At 41.5% G+C, this 26643-nt stretch overlaps 1 protein-coding gene across 1 annotated transcript in view; it reads right to left on the reverse strand.

Moving 5' to 3' along the window:
• Window positions 1–26643, reverse strand: part of LOC126482180 (PC-esterase domain-containing protein 1A-like) — a 189517-nt gene that overhangs the window by 111936 nt on the left and 50938 nt on the right. The window contains exon 4 of the mRNA XM_050106158.1: window positions 25532–25682. Coding sequence (XP_049962115.1) covers window positions 25532–25682 — 151 coding nt within the window. The remainder of the gene's footprint in view (window positions 1–25531; window positions 25683–26643) is intronic.

Below are 26643 nucleotides of genomic sequence, written 5' to 3' on the forward strand. Positions count from 1 at the left end.
AGATTTTCACTCTGCAGCGGAGTGTACGCTGATATGAAACTTCCTGGCAGATTAAAACTGTGTGCCCGACCGAGACTCGAACTCGGGACCTTTGCCTTTCGCGGGCAAGTGCTCTACCATCTGAGCTACCGAAGCACGACTCACGCCCGGTACTCACAGCTTTACTTCTGCCAGTATCTCGTCTCCTACCTTCCAAACTTTACAGAAGCTCTCCTGCGAACCTTGCAGAACTAGCACTCCTGAAAGAAAGGATATTGCGGAGACATGGCTTAGCCACAGCCTGGGGGATGTTTCCAGAATGAGATTTTCACTCTGCAGCGGAGTGTACGCTTTGCGGGCAAGTGCTCTACCAACTGAGCTATCCAAGCACTACTCACACCCCGTCCTCACAGCTTTACTTCTGCCAGTACCTTGTCTCCTACCTTCCAAACTTTGCAGAAGCTCTCCTGCGAACCTTGCAGAACTAGCACTAGGCAAAAGTCCCGAGTTAGAGTCTCAGTCTGGCACACAGTTTTAATGTGCCAGGAAGTTTCATATCAGCACACACTCCGCTGCAGAGTGAAAATCTCATTCTGGAAACATCCCCAAGGCTGTGGCTAAGCCATGTCTCCGCAATATCCTTTCTTTCAGGAGTGCTAGTTCTGCAAGGTTCGCAGGAGAGCTTCTGCAAAGTTTGGAAGGTAGGAGACGAGGCAGAAGTAAAGCTGTGAGGATGGGGTGTGAGTTGTGCTTGGGTAGCTCAGTTGGTATATCACTTGCCTGTGAAAGGCTAAGGTCGCGAGTTCGAGTATCAGTCCGGCACACAGTTTTAATCTACCAGGAAGTTTCATATCAGCACACACTCCGCTGCAGAGTGAAACTCTCATTCTAAAGAGGAATTTGATTAATATTTTTGACCCATTAGAAGTTCTGTACTGCACAGTGACAATTTCATGAATGCTGTTGTCAACAGATATATTAGAAGTTAATCACAGTCATCATTGTTGCTGTACATATCATATTTTCCTAAACTTGCAATCTACAAATGGAAACTAATATTATCAGACAACAGAGAATTTTGGTAGACAGCAGAATTGTTATGTGGTGTTCAACTGACTTGGAAGAGATGAAATATAATAAGCAAAAATTATGATAGGATGACATCACAAATGGCAAATTGGAGGATGCAGCCGAACATGTACTGACAAAAATAAATGATACACCAAGCACTCTCTTACCCAAAACCATACTTAACATGAACATTTAATATTAGGGAAATATTTTCATTTTCTCATTCTTTCTCTGGCTCCACAGGACCTTTGCTCATTAAACTCTTTCCTAATGGAATCTCATAATTAAGGTTAACACCCCGCCCATTCCACAAAGAGTTTTAGAAGTTGGGTTCAAAGTCTTCACCCCAACCCACCCAAAGCAAGAAAGACATGTCAACCAGAAAAGCCCTATTCACCTGGGCAGAAATGAAATGCACATGTGTAATGTACCTCATCAAACATTCAACTCACATATGTGCAACTCTCTTTCCATTTGAAGTTCTTAATAAAAAGTTCTGTATCTTCATCATCATGAAGATGTCTACAGCAAAACGCCCATTCTTTTAAACAGTCAACATTTCATTTTGGCCCACCTCAGGAAAACCAGATTCAGTGAACTTGAACCTGTCAGTCCATGCTGAGTTGCTTGCTCATTAACACCAACCTGGGAGTATATACTGTTATTGATTAAACAACACTGCATAACTGACTTTTTGTCAGTTCTCAACTTTTCAGTCAGTTGACATTCTTGGCTCTCCACTCAAATGCTATTACCACGGGAATGACAAATTTTTATTGTTTTACAAAGACAATTAAGCTGAAACAACACCACATAAGTCAACCATAAGAAGAAAAATATTTAAGTTCTACATAACAATAAAAATGAGAAATAATTCAAAAGTATGAAATACTGCATGATTGGAACATAGTCGTTATGGTAAACAATACCAAATAAACATAACAAGGCACACAACTACAAAACATTGTCATTGCTTATTATGTATCCCTCTATGTCCAAAAGCAGTTCTTGTGTAACAGCTTCAGGTTATGGACAGCATTTCATGACATACACTTTTTACCAAGCAAGAAATTGTTTATCAGCTGAAAGTAGTGTATGGAAGTGGAGATCTTACGTCAGCGAGAAATCCTCACATAAACTAAATCCGATAACAGTGATCCACAAAAACTATGAATCTTTGTAGTATTTCAGTTGCTGTATTTTAACTGACAGGCTGTTACTTATTGGGTCATTCTATGTCAAAGGGACCAATATTAAAACATGTCCCAACTCCACCCACTCCAAATCTAATAAAATTTGGTGTGAAGGTTCAATGTGGTCTTTGATGGTTATATACCAAATTTCAGTCATACTATGGCAAAAATTACAGATTTAGCCACACCTAAATATAGATTAAATCCTCTAAAATGGCTAAAAAGTTTGTCGCACTATTCTGAGAGCCAAGGTCTCACTGACCACTGCTACTTTTCATATGAACCAATCACATCAAAACTTCAGAAGGTTATTTCTACCTATGATGTCTGTATGTGGATCAAATTTAATTAACATTGAATGCCTAGATGAAAAGATATGCATCTGTTAAGTTGGTCAAAATTTTCTATGGGAAAATTTTAGGGTATTTTTGGGGGGCAATATCTCAACTGTGCCTTGTTCAATAATTTTTCTCTTGCCACAGGTGGAAAGAGCATGCTTTAAGCTTTAAAAGCTATATTGTTTTATTTCTGGATCTTGCATATTGATGGTTAAGAATACCTCTCAAAAGTATGGAAAACGGATTATCGATAAATACAAAAAATTAATACAATTTGAAGTTGTAAGTCAAAAAATGTGTAACTGTAGTGTCTTTTAATAGTATAAGATTTGCCTTTGGTTTAGGGAATGTAACTGTGCTAATAAGAAGTTTTTTTACATTATTTTACAGTATAGAATAATGTCACATAGGAGAAGGTGTAATTAGATGAATGACGAACACTAACTTCATTTTAATGAAGGTTTATTTAGCACTTGCACATACAAGAACACGGAGCAAGCTGCCTTCAGCCAGAACACATACTCCAACATTTTCGGACGACAAGAGACAGTGCGGTATTGGGTTGCAAGGCACACACGTCTCTCAATTCAGTTAACTTAAATGTTGTATATAGCTGATCCTCTTCTCTGGGTAATCAGCTGTGTCAATATCCCACGAGCTTCTTCTCCAAAGACTATAGCTGGTTAAGGGAATTTATTAAAATACTTCTCTATCCTCGACATAATTTTGGTACTCATATAATACTTTTCAGTCCAATCACTTTATATTTTCAACTTTCACAGATAATAACTTCTGCAAGCTAATTTATTCCTTACACGTTAGACTCATTTAAACATATTCAAATAGCATACATTTGTCTTGTTTCATTCATAGCCAAGACACGAAATAATTTAAAAGTCTCTAGTCTCAAGCGAGTCCAATACATGAATGTGCAAGCACTCTATATTCAACTATTCAATAGCCTTTTTTTACAATCACCGCAGTCACAAACACATCAAAGAATGTGGCATAATTATTCGTTGAGTTCTCCTCACGTCTTCTGTGGTGCTGGCGGAAAACACTTGTTGTCGTCAGTGACTCGCCCCTCTTACAGTCTTCTAATAACAAACTTTCTACTGGCACATAGAAACAGGTGGATCCATAGAAACGTTCTCACTCTCCCGCACTTGTACCTAAAATATCGGGTATTCGAGATGGAGGAAGGCCGAGTGTTTCTAGAATTTTCCCCGAAATTCCTGAGGCACTACATATCCCTCCCCTTAGCTTGAACCCATGATATTTTATACATATTCATTATGTACAATAATATTGCACAAAATGATAATTCTTTATCTTTTAACAGTATCTCTCTTTTTTACTAATAACCACACATAGTTTACCACAATTACAAAATGTGAACCTTTCAATCTATGTTGGAGTTACCTCTTTTCACTCTCCAAAAATTTGTGAGTACCAAACTTTTGTTTTCTATTCCTCTTCCAATCGTAAATTACAGGTGCACATAATTCATGAATACTCTACTGCTTTGTTTTTAATTCCCATACTATTTTTCCTAAGCATGTACTTATCCATTACTCATTTAAACTGGACGAGCTCTGGGTGGAATAAAGTGTTCCCTTCTTCTGACACCTGTAAATCTAAAACGTAAAAATGCTAGTGCTTTGTAGAATTCAAAATTACCAGATTCATCCCTTTAAATGTGTCACTTCTGTTATGATACTGCCTTTTTTCCCTTTAGGAACAGTACCTACATCTTAATGTTACATGGGTTGATCCTAGGAGTACCCTTTCTCCTTCCTTTTTGGTAGGTACATCCCTTTCTTATTCCTATCCTCCTATGGTACAGGTCAATCCCCTTCTTGGTGCCCCTGTCCACGCAGTATAGGTCAGCCTTTCATAGGTCTGCCTATCCGCCCTTTCTCTCATCTAATAAACGTCGAGTGCACCCTCCGTATCCTTCTTGAATAGGCTTCCTGGTTCATTGCGCTAGCATACAACTTTACGAATACTATTCTTATATATTCTCTGGTAAAATTACAAATCTACTTTACATTACTATTCCACTTTCTAATACTTCATCTAATACCTTAGAGTCCTCTTTCAATCCTCACTTTTACCATATAAACAGATATCATGTCCACACATAGTAGATGTTATGTCTACCTGTATTTACCAACTTCCAGTATGTAGTAGCCACCAGAAAGATCGCGGGAGGCGCACATTGGCACGGCGTGTCACGGACGGTAGTTGACGCAAGTAGAGTCCCGTCCATCAGAGGGCACGCGAGAATTCGGACGCGACCTCTGCCGGCATGACAATAACAACAACAACAACAACAACTCCGGCAGCACGGGCCATGCTCAGTCAGTTAACATCGGGCATGCCTAGGACACAGTCCCGGTCTACGCTAAGTGAAGTGCAACGTAAACGTGAACAGTGTTACTACACAATTGGCGACGAGTAGGGTCGTTCTTTCGCGTGTTGCATCGTTGTTCCGGTTTCGCAGCTTCTCCACGGTATGGAGGATTTGGTGCGAGTTTTGGTTGCGCAGCAGACAGAACTCATGGCCACCATGAAACAAGTGCTTCCGGCGTTGCTCTCCACGCCGTCTGCTCCGGCGCCGTTCCCTCCTCCCTTTCCCCCGTATGACGAGACGGCGGAGGATTGGGACGCATATGAACATCGCCTTCGGCAGCATTTCCAGGCGTTTCATGTTGCCGATGCGGAGGTATGTCGTGCTCTCTTCTTGTCTTGGATATCTCTCTCGCTGTATCAAGTTTTGCGGCAGCTAGCGCCGTTGCAGGAACCCTCGTCCTTGTCTTTTGACGCATTGTGTTCATTGCTGTCTTCATATTATCGCCGCCGCACGCATGTTGTGGCGGCTAGGGTCGAGTTCTATCAATGCAAGAAACAGCCCCATCAGTCTTACCGGGTGTGGGCCGCTACCCTGCACAGTCTTAGTCGCAAGTGTCATTTTGTCACGGAGCAGTCGCGAGAGTCGTACGCCTACGTTATGGTACACGACGTCATTGTTCGTTCGGCCCCTGACAGTGAGGTCCGGCAACGGACCCTGCAGTTAGAACACCCTTCCCTCGAGGAAGTCCTGTCCATTGCTCAATTGTATGAAGTCTCTCACGCAGCAGGTCAACAGCTGGAAGCGTGGTGCGACGTCGCGGAGGTTCAGGGCGGCGCGGCCGCGTCCACTGTGTCAGGGGTGGACGACGTGCGAGCGGTACAATCCGGCGGTTACGGCCGCTCCCGCACGGCGCGTAAACAGAATTCTGGCCGCCAGCCCCTGTTGCCGTCCTGTGCGTCGTGCTATATACATCATGATCAGTCAGAGTGCCCCCAGCATTGGGCCGTTTGTCGCAAATGTAATAGAAAAGGTCACATTGCTAAAGTTTGCCGCTCAGCCTCAAAAGAATCGAAGGAAGCAGGTACAGAGGACATGGACGTTGACATTCAAGAAGTTTTGTCGCCAGGCTCCCGACGCATCGGCACGCAAACTCTTTATCGAGGTGTCGGTTCGGTCGCGCCGGTTACAATTGCAAGTCGATACGGGCGCGGCAGTTTCGTTGTTGAATGCACAAACTTATTCTGACCTTGGATCGCCCCCGTTGGCGCCAGTTTACCGGTGTCTACGCGGTTATGGTAAACAGTTCATTCCCCTACTGGGTCAATTCACTACCGACGTGACTTACAAATCAGTCACTCGGCCTATTACTTTTATTGTTGTCAGTGATGCGAGCTCAGCTAACCTTTTTGGCCTGGATGCCTTTCAAGCTTTCGGTTTTTCTATCGCTGACACCATACAGTTGATCTCCGAAGACGTTCCCTATCAATCATTGGAATCTTTGATCGCCGACTTTCCAGATATTTTTGAGGAGGGCCTGGGGCGTGTTTCAGATTTTGAAGCTCACTTAACGTTGAAGGCGTCGGCTCGCCCGTGTTTTCTACGCGCGAGGCAGATCCCCTTGGCTCTCCGCCCTCAGGTAAAGGAAGAGCTAGACCGGCTGACAGCCCTAGGGGTCGTTCTTCCCATTTCTTCCAGTGAGTGGGCTTCGCCCCTCGTTATTGTAAGGAAGCCCTCGGGATAATTATGTCTTTGTGGCGATTTCAAGGCCACCATTAATTCCCAATTGGTGGTGGCCCCCCACCCCTTGCCTCGTGCTGATGAATTGTTCTCCTCCATGGCGGGAGGCCAATATTTTTCAAAAATCGATCTGTCGGAGGCTTATCATCAGATACCACTTGATGAGGACTCCAAACGGTTGGCGGTCGTCAACACCCCGTTTGGCCTTTACCAATACCAGCTGTTGGCCTTTGGAATATCCAGTGCCCCGGCGATATTCCAGCGTTATCTTGAGCATGTCACGTCGACAATTCCTCATTGTATTGATTACCTGGATGACATAATTGTCACAGGCCGCAGCACGAAGGAACACTTGCACAACCTTCGCACCCTCTTTCTCAAATTCAGGTCTGTGGGCTTGTGTTGCAACCTGCATAAGTCAACCTTCTTTGAACCATCCATTGAGTATGTGGGCTACACCATCTCTCGGCACGGTATCCAGCCACTAAGAAGTTTGGTCCAAGGTATCGTCAACCTTCCTCGGCCCGCTTCGCTGAAAGAGTTACAAGCTTTTTTAGGCAAGATAGCCTATTACCACCGGTTCATTCCCAGGGCTTCCACTATAGCCCACCCCCTGTACTGCCTTCTGCACAAGGGTGTTTCTTTTGATTGGTCGCCTGCATGCGAGCGAGCGTTCACCTCGTTGAAGGGCCTCCTCACGCCAGCCCCTTGTTTGGCTACTTTTGATCCTATAAGCCGTTGGTCCTGGCTACAGATGCTTCGCAGTATGGGGTGGGGGCAGTCCTGGCCCATCGCAACGCAGATGGTTCCGAGCAACCACTGGCGTTTGCATCTAAAACGCTTAGCCCCGCGCAGGCCCATTACTCCCAGGTGGAAAAAGAGGCTTTGGCCATTGTCTACGCTGTTACCAAGTTTCACCCTTTCTTGTATGGCACGAAGTTTCAGTTAATCACTGACCATAAGCCGTTAATATTGTTATTTGGCCCCGCCTCTCAGATTCTGGATAGGGCAGCCCACAGACTACAGCGCTGGGCCTTGTTCCTCTGTAAGTAGCATTATGACATTCATTTTCGCCCTACAGGACAGCATGCCAACGCCGACGCTCTTTCCCATCTTCCGGTGGGCACGGATCCTACGTTCGATCGAGAGGAGATTATGTGTTTTCATTTGGATGAGGCGTCCCGCCAAGCGGTTGATGGCTTCCCGATCACTAGTTCCCGAGTTGCCAGGGAAATGGCAGCTGACCCGGTTCTCCGGCAAGTAGTTCGCCTCATTCAGCAGGGGTGGTCATCCCGCCCTCCGGGCCGGTCCTGGACCCTCTTCGTAATTATTTTCTTCTACGGGACCGCCTCTCGGTCTTGGAAGGCGTTCTCCTTCTGGCTACCGATGATACAGCTCCTCGCGTGGTTGTTCCTGCAAGTTTACGACGGGAGGTCCTCACGTTATTACATGCGGGGCACTGGGGTGTTTCCCGTACTAAAACCTTGGCTCGCAGATATGTGTACTGGCCCGGTATTGACACAGAAATTGAGCACCTGGTGGCCGCCTGTTCCCAGTGTGCGAGCCAACAAGCATCTCCCAGGGCAGCGTTCTCTTCATGGCCGCCGGCAACCCAAGCATGGGAACGTGTTCACATCGATTTTGCGGGCCCGTTTCTCAACGGTTTTTGGCTCATTGTCATTGATGCTTATTCCCGATTCCCATATGTGGTTCGCTGCTCCTCAACCACTTCAGAAGTTGCAATCCAGGCACTAGCAAAAATCTTTTCTGTGGAAGGTCTGCCAATCACCCTGGTCTCGGACAATGGACCGCAGTTTATTTCGCAGACCTTCCAGGATTTTTGTAGGCGCTTCGGTATTCGGCACATTTGCTCTCCCCCCTTCCATCCCCAATCGAATGGGGAAGCCGAGTGCGTGGTGCGCACATTTAAGATGCAGATGAAAAAGTATGTGCACGAATTTCCTGCGGAGTAAGCATTGATGTTTATCTTGACGGCATACCGGACCACACCAATGGGAGAACGCAGCCCCGCAGAGCTCCTCCATGGGCGTCAACCTAGGACTCTGCTGCACCTCCTCCGGCCTGGTCCTCGCCAGTCTTCAAAATACGGAGTACCTGGCTTTCCACTGGGTATGTTGGTCTGGGCCCGTGGGTTTGGTCGCAATCCACATTGGATACCAGCGGTGGTCCTGCGCCGAAATGGCTGCCGGCTCTATACCTTGCAGGCGGGGGACCGGGTGGTACGTCGTCACCAAAATCAGCTACGTCCACGTTCGGGCACCCACCCTCCGCCCTCTAGAACACCGGCTTCCCCATTGCCGGCACCTGTGTTGGTTTCACAGGGGACGTTGCCTCCTCTCCCCGCTGTGCCTCTGCCGCACTGCGATGGCTCTCAGCCTTGGCAGCCTCCAGTAGCTCCAGCACCGGCATCACCATCATTCGAGATGCCCCAGCGAGAGCCGGCTCCCCTAGAAGGCTCGGTTTCTCAGGAGGTTGGTTCACCTGTGGTCGTCCCTTTCCCTTCGTCCCCGCCACTGGGTCTTGCCCCTCCCGGGGTGGAACAGGATCCGGAGTTCGACAGCTTGTCGCCTGTTCTGTCCCGGGCTCCGGTTGTGGGACAACAGGGGCCTCTTTGTGTGTGTCACTTCCAGCCGGATTCGAAGGTTCCGGCTCGAGGGTTGGCAGATCCCCTCGACTCCGGCCATCCAATGGATGTGGAGTCATCACTCCTGCCCGACGCTCCATCTTCTGACGCAGTGGATCACAGTGGCTTCACCCCCCGAAGGAGGAGGAGTGTAGTAGCCACCAGAAAGATCGTGGGAGGCGCACATTGGCACGGCGCGTCACGGACGGTAGTTGCCGCAAGTAGAGTCCCGTCCACCAGAGGGCATGCGAGAATTCGGACGCGACCTCTGCCGGCATGACAACAACAACAACAACAACTACTCCGGCAGCTCGGGCCGTGCCCAGTCAGTTAACATTGGGCATGCCTAGGACACAGTCCCGGTCTACGCTAAGTGAAGTGCGACGTAAACGTGAACAGTGTTACTACACAGTAGATACGCCTTTTCTCAAAGGACTGGCATGGCACATGTAAATATATTTTTGAGAGTAGGGGAAAAAAAAAACGATGCAGAGCTGTCACATATCAACAATATAATATGTGCATTGACTCAGATGTACATATATCTTTATTCCCCAAATCCCCTGGCAGTTCTGACATCGATTCAGGTTTCTAATTCGTAATTCTTTCTCCTGTTTGTGTTTAAGTGTATCTTTGTGTGTATGTAGATGTGTGTTTGTGTATCCTGATTCTTTGGCCTACTTACAGGAAATATGTTGAAGGTTATTGGAAACCACGGAAAATAAGAAGGACTTCAGCGATAGAAGTATATGCATATGGAAAGAGGGAAAGATAGACCGGTACTCAAATGAGAAGTAAGAAAGGAAAAAGTAGAACTGGTTGCTGAGATCGAAGAAGAGAAAGAAAATAGCCACAAAGACAGGAAAACCCTTCCCCCCATCCCCCCCCCCCCTCCCCTCCCCAGGACCCCTACTTCGCCGGTATTTGAGTGAGAAGCCAGAGGAGGTACGATGTTCAACATCTCCTACAGAACGGACATTCTCGCCCTCACCTTTGAAGCCCCCGAAGAAAAATCTTAGCAACATCTATGGAACGGCAAATGGTGAAGAATCAGTTACACTTGTCTGTGAGGGTTCTCTGAAATTTGGGGTGTGTGATAAGTGTTAGTCATGCTTTTACTTACACTACCCAGCCCTTCCAAAAGTGCTACAAACCCTCCCATTTACATTATATCTCGCAAAGGGTAAAAATTATGTATCATGTTATCACAATTATGTAATGGTTCATATAAACTTCCATTTTCTATTAATCTAACATTCATTGATTACTCTCAAAGAATAACTTAGGCAAAATTAAGATGTAGGTATACTCTGATGCTGGGATTCGAGACCACCACTGACTAGAGCAGAGCTTGAAGGCGACTTAAATACTTAGGACGACTTCTTCCAAACTCTACACTGATGCTGGGATTCGAGACCACCGCTGAGTAGAACGGAGCATGAAGGCAACTTAAATACCTATCAGGCACTAACAACTGAGTGCTGAGAACACAGACTGTTCTGGATGTAATTGCAGATATATCAAGTCAGAATCCAACTGCTTCTAAGGAGCATATTATGAAAACAGCAATAGGTGCTTCAGTCCTGACTCGATATAACAACAAAATTTATCAAGCTGATGACATAGCGTGGAACAGAAGCCTACGTAACCCATTTGAGACCACAAATAGTATTCCAATCACTTATTGCTATTACTACAAGAAGCAGTATGGCCTTGATATCAAATTGCTTGTCAGGCAAGTAAAGACAAGGATGCAGAAGCAAGAGAAAACTGATCAACTTAAAGGTGGATAATAGGATAGTATAAGGATTCAAGAATAGATTACAGAATAGTTTAAGATTTGAAGGGCATTCGGTGCAGGAAAAATTGTACAGAAGAAACATCGAAAACATCCGGGGATCCGATGGTTGTCACCTCGCCCATTAACACAGAATGTTAACGTCCCTGGGAAACAGGAGTGACTTTGCCTGGATCCCATGGATCTGACCTTAACCTCACTTCAGCAAGTGCAAACCAGTACTTCTCGTTAAATTTTGTGTGAAAGTCTCCCCACGACAAAACAATCACCACTTTACTAGGAAACACAACATTAGGTGAAGTTATTCTATTTTCTACTTTGTCACAAACAAGTTTGAATTCTTTGCACAAGTTGTCCATACCCTTGTTAGTATCATTAAGTTTGGAAGAAGTAATAGTCGAAACATTTCCGGAGGTTATACTCTCTGTAACTTTTCGATCTATAATTTGTTCATATGGTTCCTCCAAACTATATACATTTATAATATCAAAGGTGACTATTTTTTCTTTGAAATTTTGTTCCATATTATTTATTCGTGAACTGACAGCTCGTGTAGTAACAGCTCATATACGAACACCTGGAATTTTCGACTGAATAATTGATAATACTTCCTTAGGTCGATCTGTGCTCTTCTTCAAAGTATTCATGTCCTGTCAGACGGAATTAAATTTAACATTACATACATTTTCCCAAGATCCTAATTTTTCGCTCAGTTCCGTTTCTACATTATTACATTTATCTTCAATGTCAAATCCTAATTTTTTAGTTAAATCTTGAAGTTGCTCATCCAGCCAGTAACTAGTTGATTAACCTGAGTATTCAAAGAACTATTGAGTTCACTCTTTAAATCCAGTTTCAGATTTTCTACCTTATTATTTAAAGAGTCAAATTCAGTCTTTAATAAAAACATATTTGCTGCTTGACTGTTCAGGGTTTCACTCTGAGCATTTAAACTAGAATGCACTAACAATTGAAAGAAAAACACCCTCAGTCACTATTTTTAATGAATTAACCGGGTTTCAACATTTCTAGGAGTGTCTTCCTCAGAATTTAAATCAAGGAATGGTCTATAACATGGTCACAGAATTATGATTAAAACCGTATGATACAGAGTATAAGCACAGAATCATCATGAAAGACTGGCAGTACTTATATGTCATTTATAAAATAATAAATATGCCAAAAGGCCATTAGTCACAAAGATATTTAAGATAAAAATTGTGATGGCGAGCCACTAAGTATTGCTCATTACTTACGCGGTTACAGGTTGCAAACAGACTGAGGGGCCCGCATTAACAAATGCTAGTGCTATAGTGAAGTAGCCTAACTGTATCTATGGCTTCTAGATGGCGCGCTCGTTGCAGTGCCATGTTCACCTGGCTGCAATTATTATTTTTAAATGACATATAAGTACTGGAAGTCTTTCACGATGATTCTGTACTTATACTCTGTATCATACGTTTTTAGTCATAATTCTGTGACCATGTTATACACCATTCTTTGATTTAAATTCTGAGGAAGACACTCCTAGCAATGCTGAAACCCAGTTAATTCATTAAAAATAGTGACTGAGAGCTTTTTTATTTCAATTGTAACTATTCATGGTCTCTGAATGAGCAGCCATGTACAAAATTTTAGCTTAGCACTTTGGTCATCTAATCTAGTATTTAGTTGAGTATTTACTGAGTCTAACTTTAGACTTAGTCCTTTGATTAAATTTGCTATTTCAGTCCAGTCTGGTGTGTCCCTATTCACTGTCATGATCTTGGCTGGTCCTGAAGTTTGTTGCTGTTCTTGATCCACAGTTTTATTGATCTTAGATCTATTAATCATCTACAAGAAAATTAACTACTGAGAACAGTAACTACATCAAAAGTTTATTATTCACTCATCCCCTCAACTTTTATCAAAAAATTATTGTTTTTTGCTCACCCAGCATGAGTTCTAGCTGCGTTGGTGAGCAAATGTGTAATCAGTGCCGGAGGACAGCACTAGCGCCAGCAGCGTTGGACGTTGGTTTCAGCATTGTCATCAGCAAGCGGATGCAGAGTCAGCACCGGTGAGCAGCAGCTGGTGCAGTCGGCGTTCGTGACTGGTTACTGCGTCGGCACAATGCATGTGTGTGAAGACTGCTTACTCTCCACACCCGATCTTCTTAGTTGAAAAGTTGAGGTCTTCTCTCCAGTTTTCTTTGCTATTACTTTCCCACGTCTTTTACAGTGCTGCACTCGCAACTTTCTTCCATTTGTTTATTGGACTCAGTAGGATTTCTGGAAACAGTTCTCGTATCTTGTTAGGCCTGGTTGATATAACAATGCCTAATAACTTCTTTCCGTTTCTGTTTTTAAATCCCCGTTTTCTTTGGATCTTGTCACTTAGTTCGCCACGCCCTAATGTTTTCCGGCGACAGAAAATAATATCTTCTTATTTCTGTAATCTATTGATCACATATATGAACTTTAGTGTCAATGAACTCATTGATTAATCATGTGCTAGAACTGCTATGCAGAACAAAATTCTCCTCTTAGACACATAAATATCTTTGTCATCTCACTCTTATCTCGAGCTTTAGAAATAATTAAGTACATGGAGACATAAGAGTTGGTTTAGAAACCATATGAAAATATGAACATGCATCTTAACTTCTCCGAGTCCAAGACATGAAATAATTTAAAAGTCTCTAGTCTTAAGTGAGTCCAATATAATTATTTGTTGAGTTCTTGTCACATCTTCTGTGGCTCTGGCGGCAAACACTTGTTGTCATCAGTGACTTGCCCCCCTTACAGACTTCTAATAACAAACTTCTGACCTGTACATAGAAACAGATGGATCGGTAGAAACGTTCTCACTCTTTCGCACTCGTACCTAAAATATCGGATGTTCTAGAATTTACTCCGAAATTCTTGAGGCACTACAGTATGGTATATATACAGTTACAGAACATTCCAGTACAATGATTCTTGATATTTGTGGACACTTCTAGAATGTATTCAAACTGAATATAGAAATAAAAAATTTACAGTTCAGGTGAGTTTTGAACTCACAACCCCTCCATGCAACAGTCTAGTATCATAACCACTATACTACACTGGTCTTCTTTTTTTTTTTTTTTTGCCCGAGCTTCAATGCCCCACTTTTGTTTGTTTGTTTTGTTTTTAATGGGTTATGGGTTATGAAACTGAATTGCATCTTGAAGACAATGTTAGAAAATTGTAAATTGTAATCCGAATTGATTACGGTGAAAATAACTCTCTCTATAATACTATTGACTGCATTAACGGAACGCAAAATATTCCTCCATTAGAATTTAAACAAAAGTGAGAGAGAAGCAAAAATAAAAAGTAAGATAGGAAATTAAACTTCTTCAGTGATGCACGTCTTTTGCATGAGAATAGTTTTTCCTTACTATTCTTGTGCTGTGGAATGACTCCTGTTACTTCTTGGGAAAACATGCTTTTTCGGGGTTCTGTTGAGGCCTTCACGCCTACCGTATCGGTCCCGGGGCACACGAAGTCCCCACCGTACTTCACCCTCAACAGCAATCCCCTACTTTGGCAGTCTATCTTGTTCGGTCGATTTCATATTATTTAGGTATTAACCGATGCCTTGTTTCTGAAACAAAATTTGAATCATATTTCCGAACTTCTTTTTATGGTCTTTGTTCCAGTATATTTTGAAGTATTCGTCTTTCATATATTCTCGATATTCTTGTAGATTATCATTGCCTTTGTTGTTAACAACATAATTGACAAAATTTCCAAATAGCCACAAGATGACATTGTTTTTTGTGGTGGAAAGGAAATTTCTTCTGGGAAGAGTATATCGTTTAATGTGATTTCTCTTCCATTGGTCTGTTTGAGAAAAGCGACTTGCAATACAATGTCATTCCAAATATTCTTGTATCCATTACAGATGAAGCGATGCTTTAAGGAGTCCAAATTGTGACATTTTTGGCACACATTGGTTGCTTGTAGTCCTATTGAATACAGTTTTTCATTGGTACTAATAATGTTGTTGACAACTCTGTATCATGACGCTTGCACTTCCGTAGTCAGTGTTTTGTTATTTGTATTAGTCCATATTTTTTCCCAGTTTTTGTTGGGATACTTCAGCTCCATTTTATTTTGGTTTTTGCGTGATTGTAACTTCTCTACTATATATTTACTTGTCCTCTTATTTTTGTCTGATAAAATGCATGTCAAGTAGCTTAATTCTACATAAAAATCCTTAATATGCTTCAGGTTGTTATTTATGTCGTGAACATCTACTGGTGACTGCATGCTTACGGGTTTGAGAAGGTCAAATAGAGCAGCAGTTATGCTGTTTGGCTGTGTCTCTATAAGTTTTAGCGTTCTTTCAATGAAGAGGGCAGTGTTTTTCCTCCGAAGGTCTGTCAGCCCTAGGCCTCCGTTTTCGGGTCTCGATGTAGTTGTTCCTACTGCTACTCTAAAAATATGGCCTTTCCATACGTATCGACAGATTGTGCTCATTATAGATTTCACTTTGTCTGGAGGTGTTGGTAAAATCTGAGCGACATATGCAGCTTTTGAAAGAACTGCACAGTTTATTAGTTTAATTCTTTACTTGATATTTAAGTCTCTCGTTTCATGCAGTATTAAGCTGCCTCTGATTTTTCCTAACACCTGTTTCCAATTAGCAGCCGTTGTTCTTAATGGGCAACTGTAAAAAGTTATGCCCAAAGAAGTATGACGCTGAACCCTGTTTGCCCACAGTAGCTGCACATTGTCAAGACCCCGTAAATTTAAAAAGGAACTTTTTGTTTCATTTATCCTCGCACCTGTTGCCATGCTATAAAGCAATAACTTATGTGTTAGCTGGGCACAGTCATCATCGCTCCTTACTAGAACTCCCACATCATCAGCGTATGCATTTGTAACCGTCTTCAGCCCAGCTATTGTTATGCCTTCCAAGGTTGTGTTCAAAAGCCGTAAAAGGGGTTCCAGAGAAACCACATAAAACAACATGGACAGGGGACTTCCCTGAGGAACTCCACCAGATATCAATACTTCATTAGTATACTGTCCATTATCGAGATTTTCGTATGCCTCTGACGATGTCAATTAAAACCACTAAGTTGCCACATCGAAACCTATGTGTTTCAAGATTCTGAACAGATATCCGTAGTTGACTCTGTCAAACGCTTTAGCTAAATCAATGAAGGCAATGCCTCCATGCTACTGAGCTTCTCCTGAAATTGCTCCCTCATTAAGAGAACAGTATCTCAGTGTTACATCCTCCTAGTTCGGGAACGAGTCATCGGTCCTGCATACTCCGACTCCCGACGACTGACGTTCATCCTCATGGTGATCTTCTTAGAACTTCCCTTGCCGCTACACACTGTAGGATCCTTACAGGGCTTCATTTGAAGGACATGGACCGCATCTCTGATATTTTGTTGTCTTTGTGTCAGGGTCGAAATCTTCAACTTCATAAGTAACATCAGACAACTGTCTTACAATCTTATAAGGTCCAAAGTAGCGCCTGAGGAGCTTCTCAGAGAGACTAACCTTCCGAACAGGAGTGAAGATCCAGACGAGGTCACCAGGCTGGTAGACAACAGAGCGGTGGCATGCGTCATACCTTAGGCGATCGTTTTCTTGAGCCTGCAGCATGCGGAGCTGAGCTAACTGCCGAGCTTCCTCAGCTCCGGTTAACATCTGGCCGATGTAGTCATCATCCACAGCATCAGGATGTAACAGAAACACAGTGTCCATCATCGTAGTCACCTCACGCCCAAGCACCAGGAAAAATGGCATAAATCCTGTGGTGTCTTGTTTGGCGGTATTGTAGGCAAATGTCATGAAAGGTAGCACCTCATCCCAGTTGCTCTGCTCAACATTGATGAACACTGACAGCATGTTGGCAAGGTCTTATTAAGGCGTTCAGTAAGCCCGTTAGTTTGCGGATGGCAGGCAGTCGTCATGTGATGAGTAATGTTGCACCAACAGTTTATCTCTGTCACAAGATTCGATTGAAAAACTTTCCCTCAATCCGTAATTAACGACCTTGGGAAATACGTTTTTTAAGACCTTTGATGTGCAGCAACATGTACGCTACATATTTTCATATTACAAAGGTATCAATTTGAATCCGCCTAACAACACATGTAACTTTCTGAAGTATTGAAATCAAGATTATGATGCGCTTTTGTAGACCAGTCATAGCTCATGTCATGTGATCTCGCCAGCTGATGACAGCATAGGACACGTGATATAGTCAGCCAATAGCAAGATCACTCTTAAGTAGCGCGAACACACAAATAAGAAAAGTTAATGGTTTAAATTACTATACATAGCATTCACATATAATATTGGTCTCAAAGATTAATAAGCTGGAAGAGAAGTTAAGCTTCCACATATAATGTTGATCTTTTTTGCGCGTGATACACTTTAAGATACATCACACAAATGTGCCAGTAAAATTTATGATTACGACGTAAATGTCTGATCTTCTGGGCTCAAAATTCTCCTAAATGGTCGTCCTCAAAGAGTTGATTTTTAAATCAGAGTCAAACGCTTTGTGATTTGAGAAATTCATCATTCATTCTCGCACATAGTTCATATTGCGTAAAAGGAAATTTGCTTTGAATGTAACGCTTTTGAAACCGCCATTCGTAATATTTTCCCGTGACCTGTTAGAAATAGGTTTGTTTCAGCAGTTGCAAGAGAGTGCCAGATAACAGGCGTCAGCGCGCTTGCGCAGCCATGATGACGCAGAAAGCCCATATATGTGTTCGTACATGTAAAACATTAAAAGATCTTAGATTATGTTATAAAAGACACAAGACATGAGAGGATACTTCAAGAATGTCGGAATTTCGTGAACCATACTAAAATGCATAATTCTGCTTAAAATGCACACTCGTATGTAAATTTTCTTGGAGTACCAGTACTTTATTATCTCATGTTTGGTTCTTTATTATGGCATAATGCCATATGTGCACTTGAAATGCAGCGAACAGTTGAAACTAGCCAATAGTGTGAAATTAAATACTTTGTTTCAAATAAATTGACTGCCTCAGAAGAAAAGATTAATGAAAGCCAAATCTCTTTAGCAAACTGGCAAAAATAACTTCATTGTTCTGCAAGGCGATTAAGCCTGACTGTCAGAAAGGTGGAAGTAATATCTGAAACTAGTAACATAATTTGGCCTTCCATAATTATGTGAATGTATTTTAATTCATTTGATAGCTCCCGGCCACAAAAATCCGTTTTGTTATCATTTAACGTGAGAGCAATAAACGAAGAGGAAACAACAAAATCACTGAATGTAAACACAGGTCACGTGGAGACGACCCACCTCCCCACCACAACTCAGCCTGCTCTGTGCATCAGCCCCAGATATACTATTATTTCCCAACAGGGGCAATATTAAGTAGTGGCGCCCGGCCACACTTCTGTAACCAGAAGCGGGAGAAGGTAGTACTCATACGCGACTCAACTACATATGCGCAAGAACCCGCCCGCAACTGCTCAAATGAATCTAATTAAAACAGTTGTCACATCACGCTCATCAGAGGCAATTTGTTGTTATGAAGCATTGCAGTCTTCCTAAAGCCTTTGACAAACTTTTCTGTTGGCAGACGCTTGTATGAGCACTGTTTTGTTGTATGGCACATTTCCCTTGCAACTTAAGTTTTATTTTCATCCCCCCCCCCCCCCCCCCCCAGTCACGCTTTGTTGCTGCAGTATTATTCTGCAGTAGCGGGATACAGTAATATCCTTATATCCTTTGTTAGAGTATTGGTTCTTACCAGTCAAAATCACAAATATTTAACTGAAAACTAAAACAATGATAAATTCATGGAATTCTAAAAATTCCCGGGTTTTTCTCGGTTTTCTCCCGGATGAAAAAATTCCCGGGTTTTTCTCAGATCTCCCTGTTGTCTCAGGTTGTATACACCCTGATAATCTTTGAGCAACCACAATCTATAATTGCCTGAGAAGCTTTCAAAAAGTCCCATCCAAGAATGACATCATGAGTACACTCTTGTAAGACGATGAATTCTACGGGCCGTGTATGGTCACTTATAGCCACACGAATGACACATCTTCCTGTATGTTTTACATATTTCCCATCAGCCACCTTCAACAGAGATATTTTGTTGTCGACAAATACGGTTTTCTGCAACTGGCGATGGTACTTCTCCGAAATGACTGAATATGATGCTCCAGAGTCCAGAAGAGCTTGGGCTGGTCGGCCATCCATGAGGATATCAACGTAGTTTCCTATCATTTTTGTAGTGATCAACGTGGAGGATTTTTCTCTTTGGTGGCCTCACCTCCAAGGAAGGTCACATCCTTTAGTTTCCCAGGTTGCAGTGGCTGGGTGATTGGCTCGAGCTTCTAAGCAGCGAAGGAGACCTTGATCGGCATGTAGGGGAGCGTCCTCTTCAGCGGCTAGCTTGTGGCGATGGTGACCTACGTCGTCCTGCACCCACATCATCTTCTTCATCTTCGTCATCCCAGAGTTGGCGTCGGCTAAGATTGGTCTGCTGTCTTCTGGTGCGGGCGTCATCAAATATCCGCCGCCATTCTCGCCAATAGCACAGCACATGTCCCGGTCGTCCGCAGTGGAAACATAATGGTTGGTTATCCTCAGTCCTCCAGACGTCAGTCTACCTTGGTGCACAGACAGGTTCCTCAGGCAGCATTGTAAGAATGTAACTTCGCCTGGGTCTCAACTTTTATTACCATTTTAAAGCGAAATGAAGGACAAGAGATTGAGTTCAATGTCTGTTCCGCTTACTCCTTTATGACCTCTTGAAGCGTCTCGGTTTTTTTCTTGCCGTGCGATCCAAGTGCTTTCTGAACTTCCTCTCTCACTAGCTGACAAAGAACACTTGTGAAATTAGTTTCTTCCTCCATCACAGACATCGATATGACGTTTGGAAGCTGTTCAAACTTCTTGCGTGTAATTCTTTTATGATGCATTGTCTCGATATACTGGCATCATTTTATGAAGTCGTCTGCTGTCGAAACCTTCTTCAGGAGTAGGGCTTGATACATGTCTTCAGCAACACCCTTCATGAGATGTGCAACCTTATCTTCCTCCTTCACTCTATGATCCGCTATTTTACACAGCTCCAAGACATCTTGAATGTAGGACGCTGTAGTTTCTCCTGGACACTGTGCCTTGCATTTTAATTTATCTTCAGCCTTGTACTTCTGTCATTGTGTGTCACCGAAATACTTGGGCAATTCTGGCTGGAATACATCTCAGCTTGTGAACTTCTCATTGTTCTCATACCATCGGTTGGCAGTGCCCTCCAAGTAGAAAAATACGTTCACCGAACACACGGTGTCATCCCACTTGTTAAATTTGGCTACACGCTCATATACCTTCAGCCACTTGTTTGAATCTTGGCCATCGTCACCAGAGAACCCGGAAGGATGTCTCATGTAGTGGAACACAGTTGCTGTCATTGTAATGTCCTCTTCTTCTGCTGTCTCTGGTGGATTGTGATCTGTTGAATATGGCTCGAACTCGAGTTTCTCACCACGTAAATGGCAGCTCTGTCGTGGCCTGATGGGAGCCACTGTGTCCTCGATAATATGCCCTATCACAAGTTCCAATACCCAGCGCCTCCACCAGAATAATGTCACGTAGAAGAAGGAGTAATTAGATGAATGACGAACACTAACTTTACTTAATGAAGGCTCATTCGGCACTTGCACATATAAAAGCGTGGAGTGAACTGCCTCCGGCCAGAACGTATACGGTATATATATGGTTACAGAACATTCCAGTACAATGATTCTTGACATTTGTGGATACTTCTAGAATGTATTCGAACCAAATACAGAAATTAAAATTTCACAGTTCAGGTGAGTTTTGAACTCACGGCCCTCCATGCAACAGTCTAGTATCATAACGACTACACTACAGTGACTGTGCTACTCAGATTCTTTTGTGACAATATAAATAGAACAAAACTTCAGAAATGCCCTTAAGATTATAAAATCTAGAAGATCATAATGGAACACTATGTTGCTTTAGAATGTTTTAACCCTACAATGCATGGTGATGCATATACGCATTGTCACTCAGTTTCCACCGGCATTATATTTAAGGCTCTATCCTCACAGCAGTGGTACATTGCTGAATCACCACTTTCAATTTTTGCTTTCAATATTGCCAATTTTCATAATGTCAGTTTTTTGTGCAGTGTAATCTTTGGTACTGACATTGTACAACCTTAGTGTTGAGTACTGAGTGTTTGAATAATCAATAATCATTGTAGCAGCCGAAGGTAAGCACGAAAACAATATTTTTCGATACGCTAATTTGTGTGTTTTATGTACACACAAGTCTGAATCTGCTATGCTTCAAACCAGGATATTCGTGAGCTTTCACAATTGCTTCTTATAGATTAATAAACTATTGTATAAAATGAACCAAGAGACCCTTGCACCCTGCTACTTTGGTGGATCAGACAGAGCTGATTGTCATTAGTCATCACCTTTCTATTATGGAGAACGTCAACTACAATGAGTTAAGGAAATGTTACCAGTGGACAAAGAGCTTCTATAAATTAGTACTGGGCTTGATTTTCGGGCAGCCCTAATGTCCCAAATGTGCAGGGTAGCTTTCTGATAAATACAGAAACATTGCCTGTGGAAAGTATATATAATTTGCGGATGGAACTTCCTCTTCACATTTTTTTGTTTGGGCAATGATTAAGGCAATAAAAATTATTGCATGTGCTGAAATGCTAAGTAAGTTGATAAAGCTGACACTGATAAAGTTCTTGTAACTGGGATGCACAATCACACATGTCAGGGCAGTTTTGTAAATTAGGGGACAATATTCATACTTTTATTTTCAATTCCCATTCAGGTTTATAGCCTATAATCACAAGCAAAAGGCACTGCCCACTGTACTGTCAGAGTTATATTCATTTATTACGAATATAGGCACTTCTTTATCTCTCTTACAAAATTTGTCTTTTTGTGGAGATTTGAACCTCATAGCACAGAGGCTTCAGAAATTGTAAGCATGTCTCCTGGAGACATATACACAAGATTCTTCATTGAGTCAAAAGTTTTCTATTGTACTCAATGAAAGCAACATGTCACCACCTTCCTGCCCCCATTTCTTTGAGCATATCCACTGAGGTACTGTCTAGACCTGAGGATTTACAGTTTTTCAGATGCTGAATTGCATTTGCTATTTCACTGCGTAAGATTGTAGGTTCTGATGTAAGTTACTCAACTGCTTTACTGTCTGTACTGTAGCAAATTCCAAAATACAACATTTCACAATACTGTTGCCACATCACAAACAACGTCTTCATTGTCTCTGCTACGACTGCCGTTCTCACCAGCCACATACAACAATTAAATTCACTGCTAATGCTGTTCAATTACTTGAAGAGATCATGTACTTGATAGTGGTTATAATACTGTTCTATCTCATCACAGATACAATTAATGACGTGTGACCAACCCTTTCTACTGTTTATTTCTCTGGACAGGTTCTTACAAGGTGGCCACTTACTGGCTGATTCAATTTCCCTGATTTTTCCAGGACTTTAGTACGCAGTTCCCAAATAGTCTTTTGGGGGTGGACACTGAATGTTGAGCATGCTTTAAATATTCAGTATTTTTATTGTCCTTTGTTTAAAAAATGCTGGTTTTATATGTTAATGGACAACTGAAAGTATCTAATATACTCAGCCAAACTGACATTTCAATGTACCACCAAATGGCAATGCAAACTGCAATACATTGGATAAAGCACAACAATATTCCAGATATGAAGCACATACATTTTAAATCGTTCCCTGAAATAAGATTAAATTAAATGATTTGGCCATCAAAAATTGTGATAAAAGTTGAAAATAGTACATTTATTTGTTGTGTGCAAACAGTCAGGGAATGAAATACAAATAAATTTTAACTAATGACCTACAACTTAAATAAAAAATAGTGGCAAAATACTTACAATTTAATGCAAATCCAAAATTCACTCTTTTGGAAGACTTTTTGTGAAATGGTGTTTAATAACCTGATCTCACATTTGATGATGCGGAAAGTGTAGTTCAAACAATGGAAAATCCAGAGAGGAATGTAACAATATTATGAAAGGATAGTTGCTACTCGCCATGTAGCATCTCTGCTACACAGAAAGTGTAGTTCCTTATATTTTACTGTTACGCAAATGATTATTCAATGGAACAATATACTAGTCACATTGACACACCTGTAACTCTATTATATTAAATAATCTTCCGCATATGCTAATTTAAAGCAAAACTTGGGCACTATTTTAAAATTACAAAAAATGCTATATAAGTCTCAAACATACCAAACTATACATAAGAAAGTTTTATGTGGCACTATCTTTTAAGATCTTGCATTTTTTCTTAAGTGCTACTTCCCTTTCAGTATCTGTTAATAATTTTAACTTTTTCATTGCAAGATGTCTAACTTCTTCAGCAGATTTCTTCTGGCACTCTGCCTTTTCCTTTGATTCTCTTTTTTCTCCTTATTCAGCAATTCCACATAATAAAAATGAGCACTGTTCACTGCATTTATCAATCATTTCTTCAAAAACCTGCCACTGAGCAATCAGTGTTCTTTCTTTTTTATGTTCTATGGTGCCTTCCGAATTCACAGAAAACCTCTGTCCCAATGATGCATTCCCATGAGAAAATATGGAAATAAATCTTACCAAAGACCTTAGACCAAGAAATTCCTCCTCCCCAAATGAGCTTAAAAGTTTGATGCAGTGGTGATCCAATTTACTTTTCTTTTGTTTGTACATGGACATTTCTTCTTTGATTATTGGTAGTGAAATAAACTCCTTAAATTGATGCTTAGCATTATCAGCCTGTTTTCAAGAAAACCATTCTTTCTCAACCAGACACTGAAGGAATAAGTGTAAATGAGCAGTTGCTACTGCTGATTTGAGTGCCACAAAATTTGGATGAAATTGCCTTCATCAAAGGTAATTATAATGGCGACTTCTCCATTAACTTCTGTAAGAGTATCTTCACACAGGTTGACCAGTCATTTTCGAACTGTAGCATATGTAAATCAGTGATGCCTTTACCCTTGCTTTCTCATTTTTTGCTGCAAAACCGAGATGAATACTTTTTGAGGGAACAAACTTATCTTTCCTTGTCAGGTCAACTGAGGGAAAAGGAGATACACTGTTCGAAACACTTTCTTTTATGAAACATTCCATAAAAATCTTCACAATGTTTGCCAACACACCATAAAGATATGGAGTTTACAGCACTTCACTTTGAACTTTCTTAAAATGTTTCAAAGTGTGAAGCAATGGATATAAAAATGCCAATTTTGCGCCAAGTAATTTATCTTGGATGTGCTCCGAACTACTTTGAAACTGTGTCTGGTACCTGGTACATTGTCATTCTCAAAACCACTTGTAACAAATACTGATAAATTTGCCAAGATATGAATAGCTCACTCAGCTACAGTAGCGCAGTTCAAACATTGTAGTGTCTTTTACGTGAAAGATGTATGACATTACAACAGTGCACAGTTTTCACATTACGCACTGAAATTAGAGAAATATGCAAAAAAATCTTGACTTTTTTGTGACTTTTCCCAGTACTTTACAATACCTGATATTTCCTGATTTCCAAGTTGAGTGGCCATCATATCATACAGTATCTGTCTTGATCCTGGATAGTGTGGATACCAGTTTTCTTCAATTAACTGTACTACAGACTATGATATCCAAGGATGATTAGCACTTTGCAGCCATTCTGATGTCAGAAGTAATGAGGAACTGGTCTCCTTCATTTGGTGCCTGTTTTTGATATTGGTACTTCCTTACCAACACTGATTTTGTGGAGTTTTGGTCTTATAAGCTGATCAAACTCCCACAGAGTTCTTTGTTTGTGACTCTTAGTTGTCCTTCTCTGCTCTCCTTGGTGGATTTTAACTTAATACTCATTTTCATGGACAACTGATTATGATCACTTCCACAGTCAGCTCTAGGAAAGGTCTAACAGTCTAAGACCTTAGTGTAATATATCTGAAAAATTCCAGTCTTATCGGTTCTCTTCCACATACACAACTATCTTTCATTATTCTTACACCAAGTATCTGTAATGATTTAATTGTGCTCTGTACCAAGGTCTACCACATGGCTTTCCCTTTCATTCATTTCCTCCTGCCCATATTCTACTACTACTTTTCATTTTCTTTCTTTTTCTTCAGTAGAGTTGCAGTCCCCATCAGAATTAAATTTTCACCTCCCTCGAGATACTCAAACGCAAGCACGCATGCGTGCAACCCCCCCCCCCCCCCAAACACATGCCTGCATTCCTGAATAAATAGGAACAAAGACAAAAGGTAAAGACTGAGAGACATCAATTTTTGTTAACTCTTACAATACATGTATAAGAAATGGCCCCACCTGTTTTATGAGGAATCCACCCCTACACGATGCCGATATTGGCAGTGTTGTCATCCATATAACACAAGTTTGTTTTGGAAGGCATGACTTGAAGAGTCTCATTAGCTTCACCATGTTGTCTTTGTACTCAGGAACACCATTGGGTCCCCATCTGAGAAAAGATAAAATTCCATTTAAGATAACATATAACACCCAACTGAAAGTTCATTATGTAAAATCCTAAACAGTGAAACTTTTAAATATATTGTGGTCAATGACATGCAACTGATGGAGCAATGGCACATACAACAATTTCTAAGAACAATTTCAGTGAAGACTTGATTATCTGAAAGTCTCTAATGTGGATTCGCGACTACCTGGATTGTCTGTCATGAGCAAACACTTCTGTAGTCTAGTCCGTGTGTGCACGGACATATTGTGCTGGCACTAGCTGCTCTGACCCTATGCGGCCTCTGCACTGCTGTGCCATACCATGTGTGTGCTTATAAATGTCTAAGTGCAAGAGGGTGGTGTTATCACTTAAAGATAAAATTAACATTACTGATTCATAAAAAAGGAAAAACTGGTCATCAGTTAGCTAATAACTATAGTGTAGGTACTTCTACGATATGTGATATTAAAAGAATTCTGATCTGATTTTGAAGTCAACCTGCAAACTTGATAGTGAAAAAAAAATGATGAAGAAACTGAAAAATGAAGCTCTGTATTGTTGGTTTTTACAAAAACTGTCAAATGGGCAACCGATACCTGATCCTTTGCTCTGAGAAAAGGCATTACAGTAAAAAAAAAAAAAAAAAAAAAAAAAAAAAAAAAAAAAAAAAAAAAGAAAAAGAAAAAAAAAAAAAAAAAAAAAAAAAGAGGGAGGTAATGAATCATTCATGACAGCTAACGGATGACAATACAGACTTAAATCTCATTGTGGAAGTTATGGGTTGGACATACAAGGTGAAAAAATGTCAGCTGATGTAGATGCAACAAATCCTATTGGACATGGTATCAAAAAAAGAATTGGATGGAAATGTCTATGACTTGGACTTTGTTCACAACACTGATGAAACTGGATTAAATTGTGTGCGGTATTGCCCACTCATTGCTCATAGAGTGCCTAAGGA

This window comes from Schistocerca serialis, chromosome 5 (genome assembly GCF_023864345.2).
Source record: "Schistocerca serialis cubense isolate TAMUIC-IGC-003099 chromosome 5, iqSchSeri2.2, whole genome shotgun sequence".
Lineage (NCBI taxonomy): Eukaryota > Metazoa > Arthropoda > Insecta > Orthoptera > Acrididae > Schistocerca > Schistocerca serialis.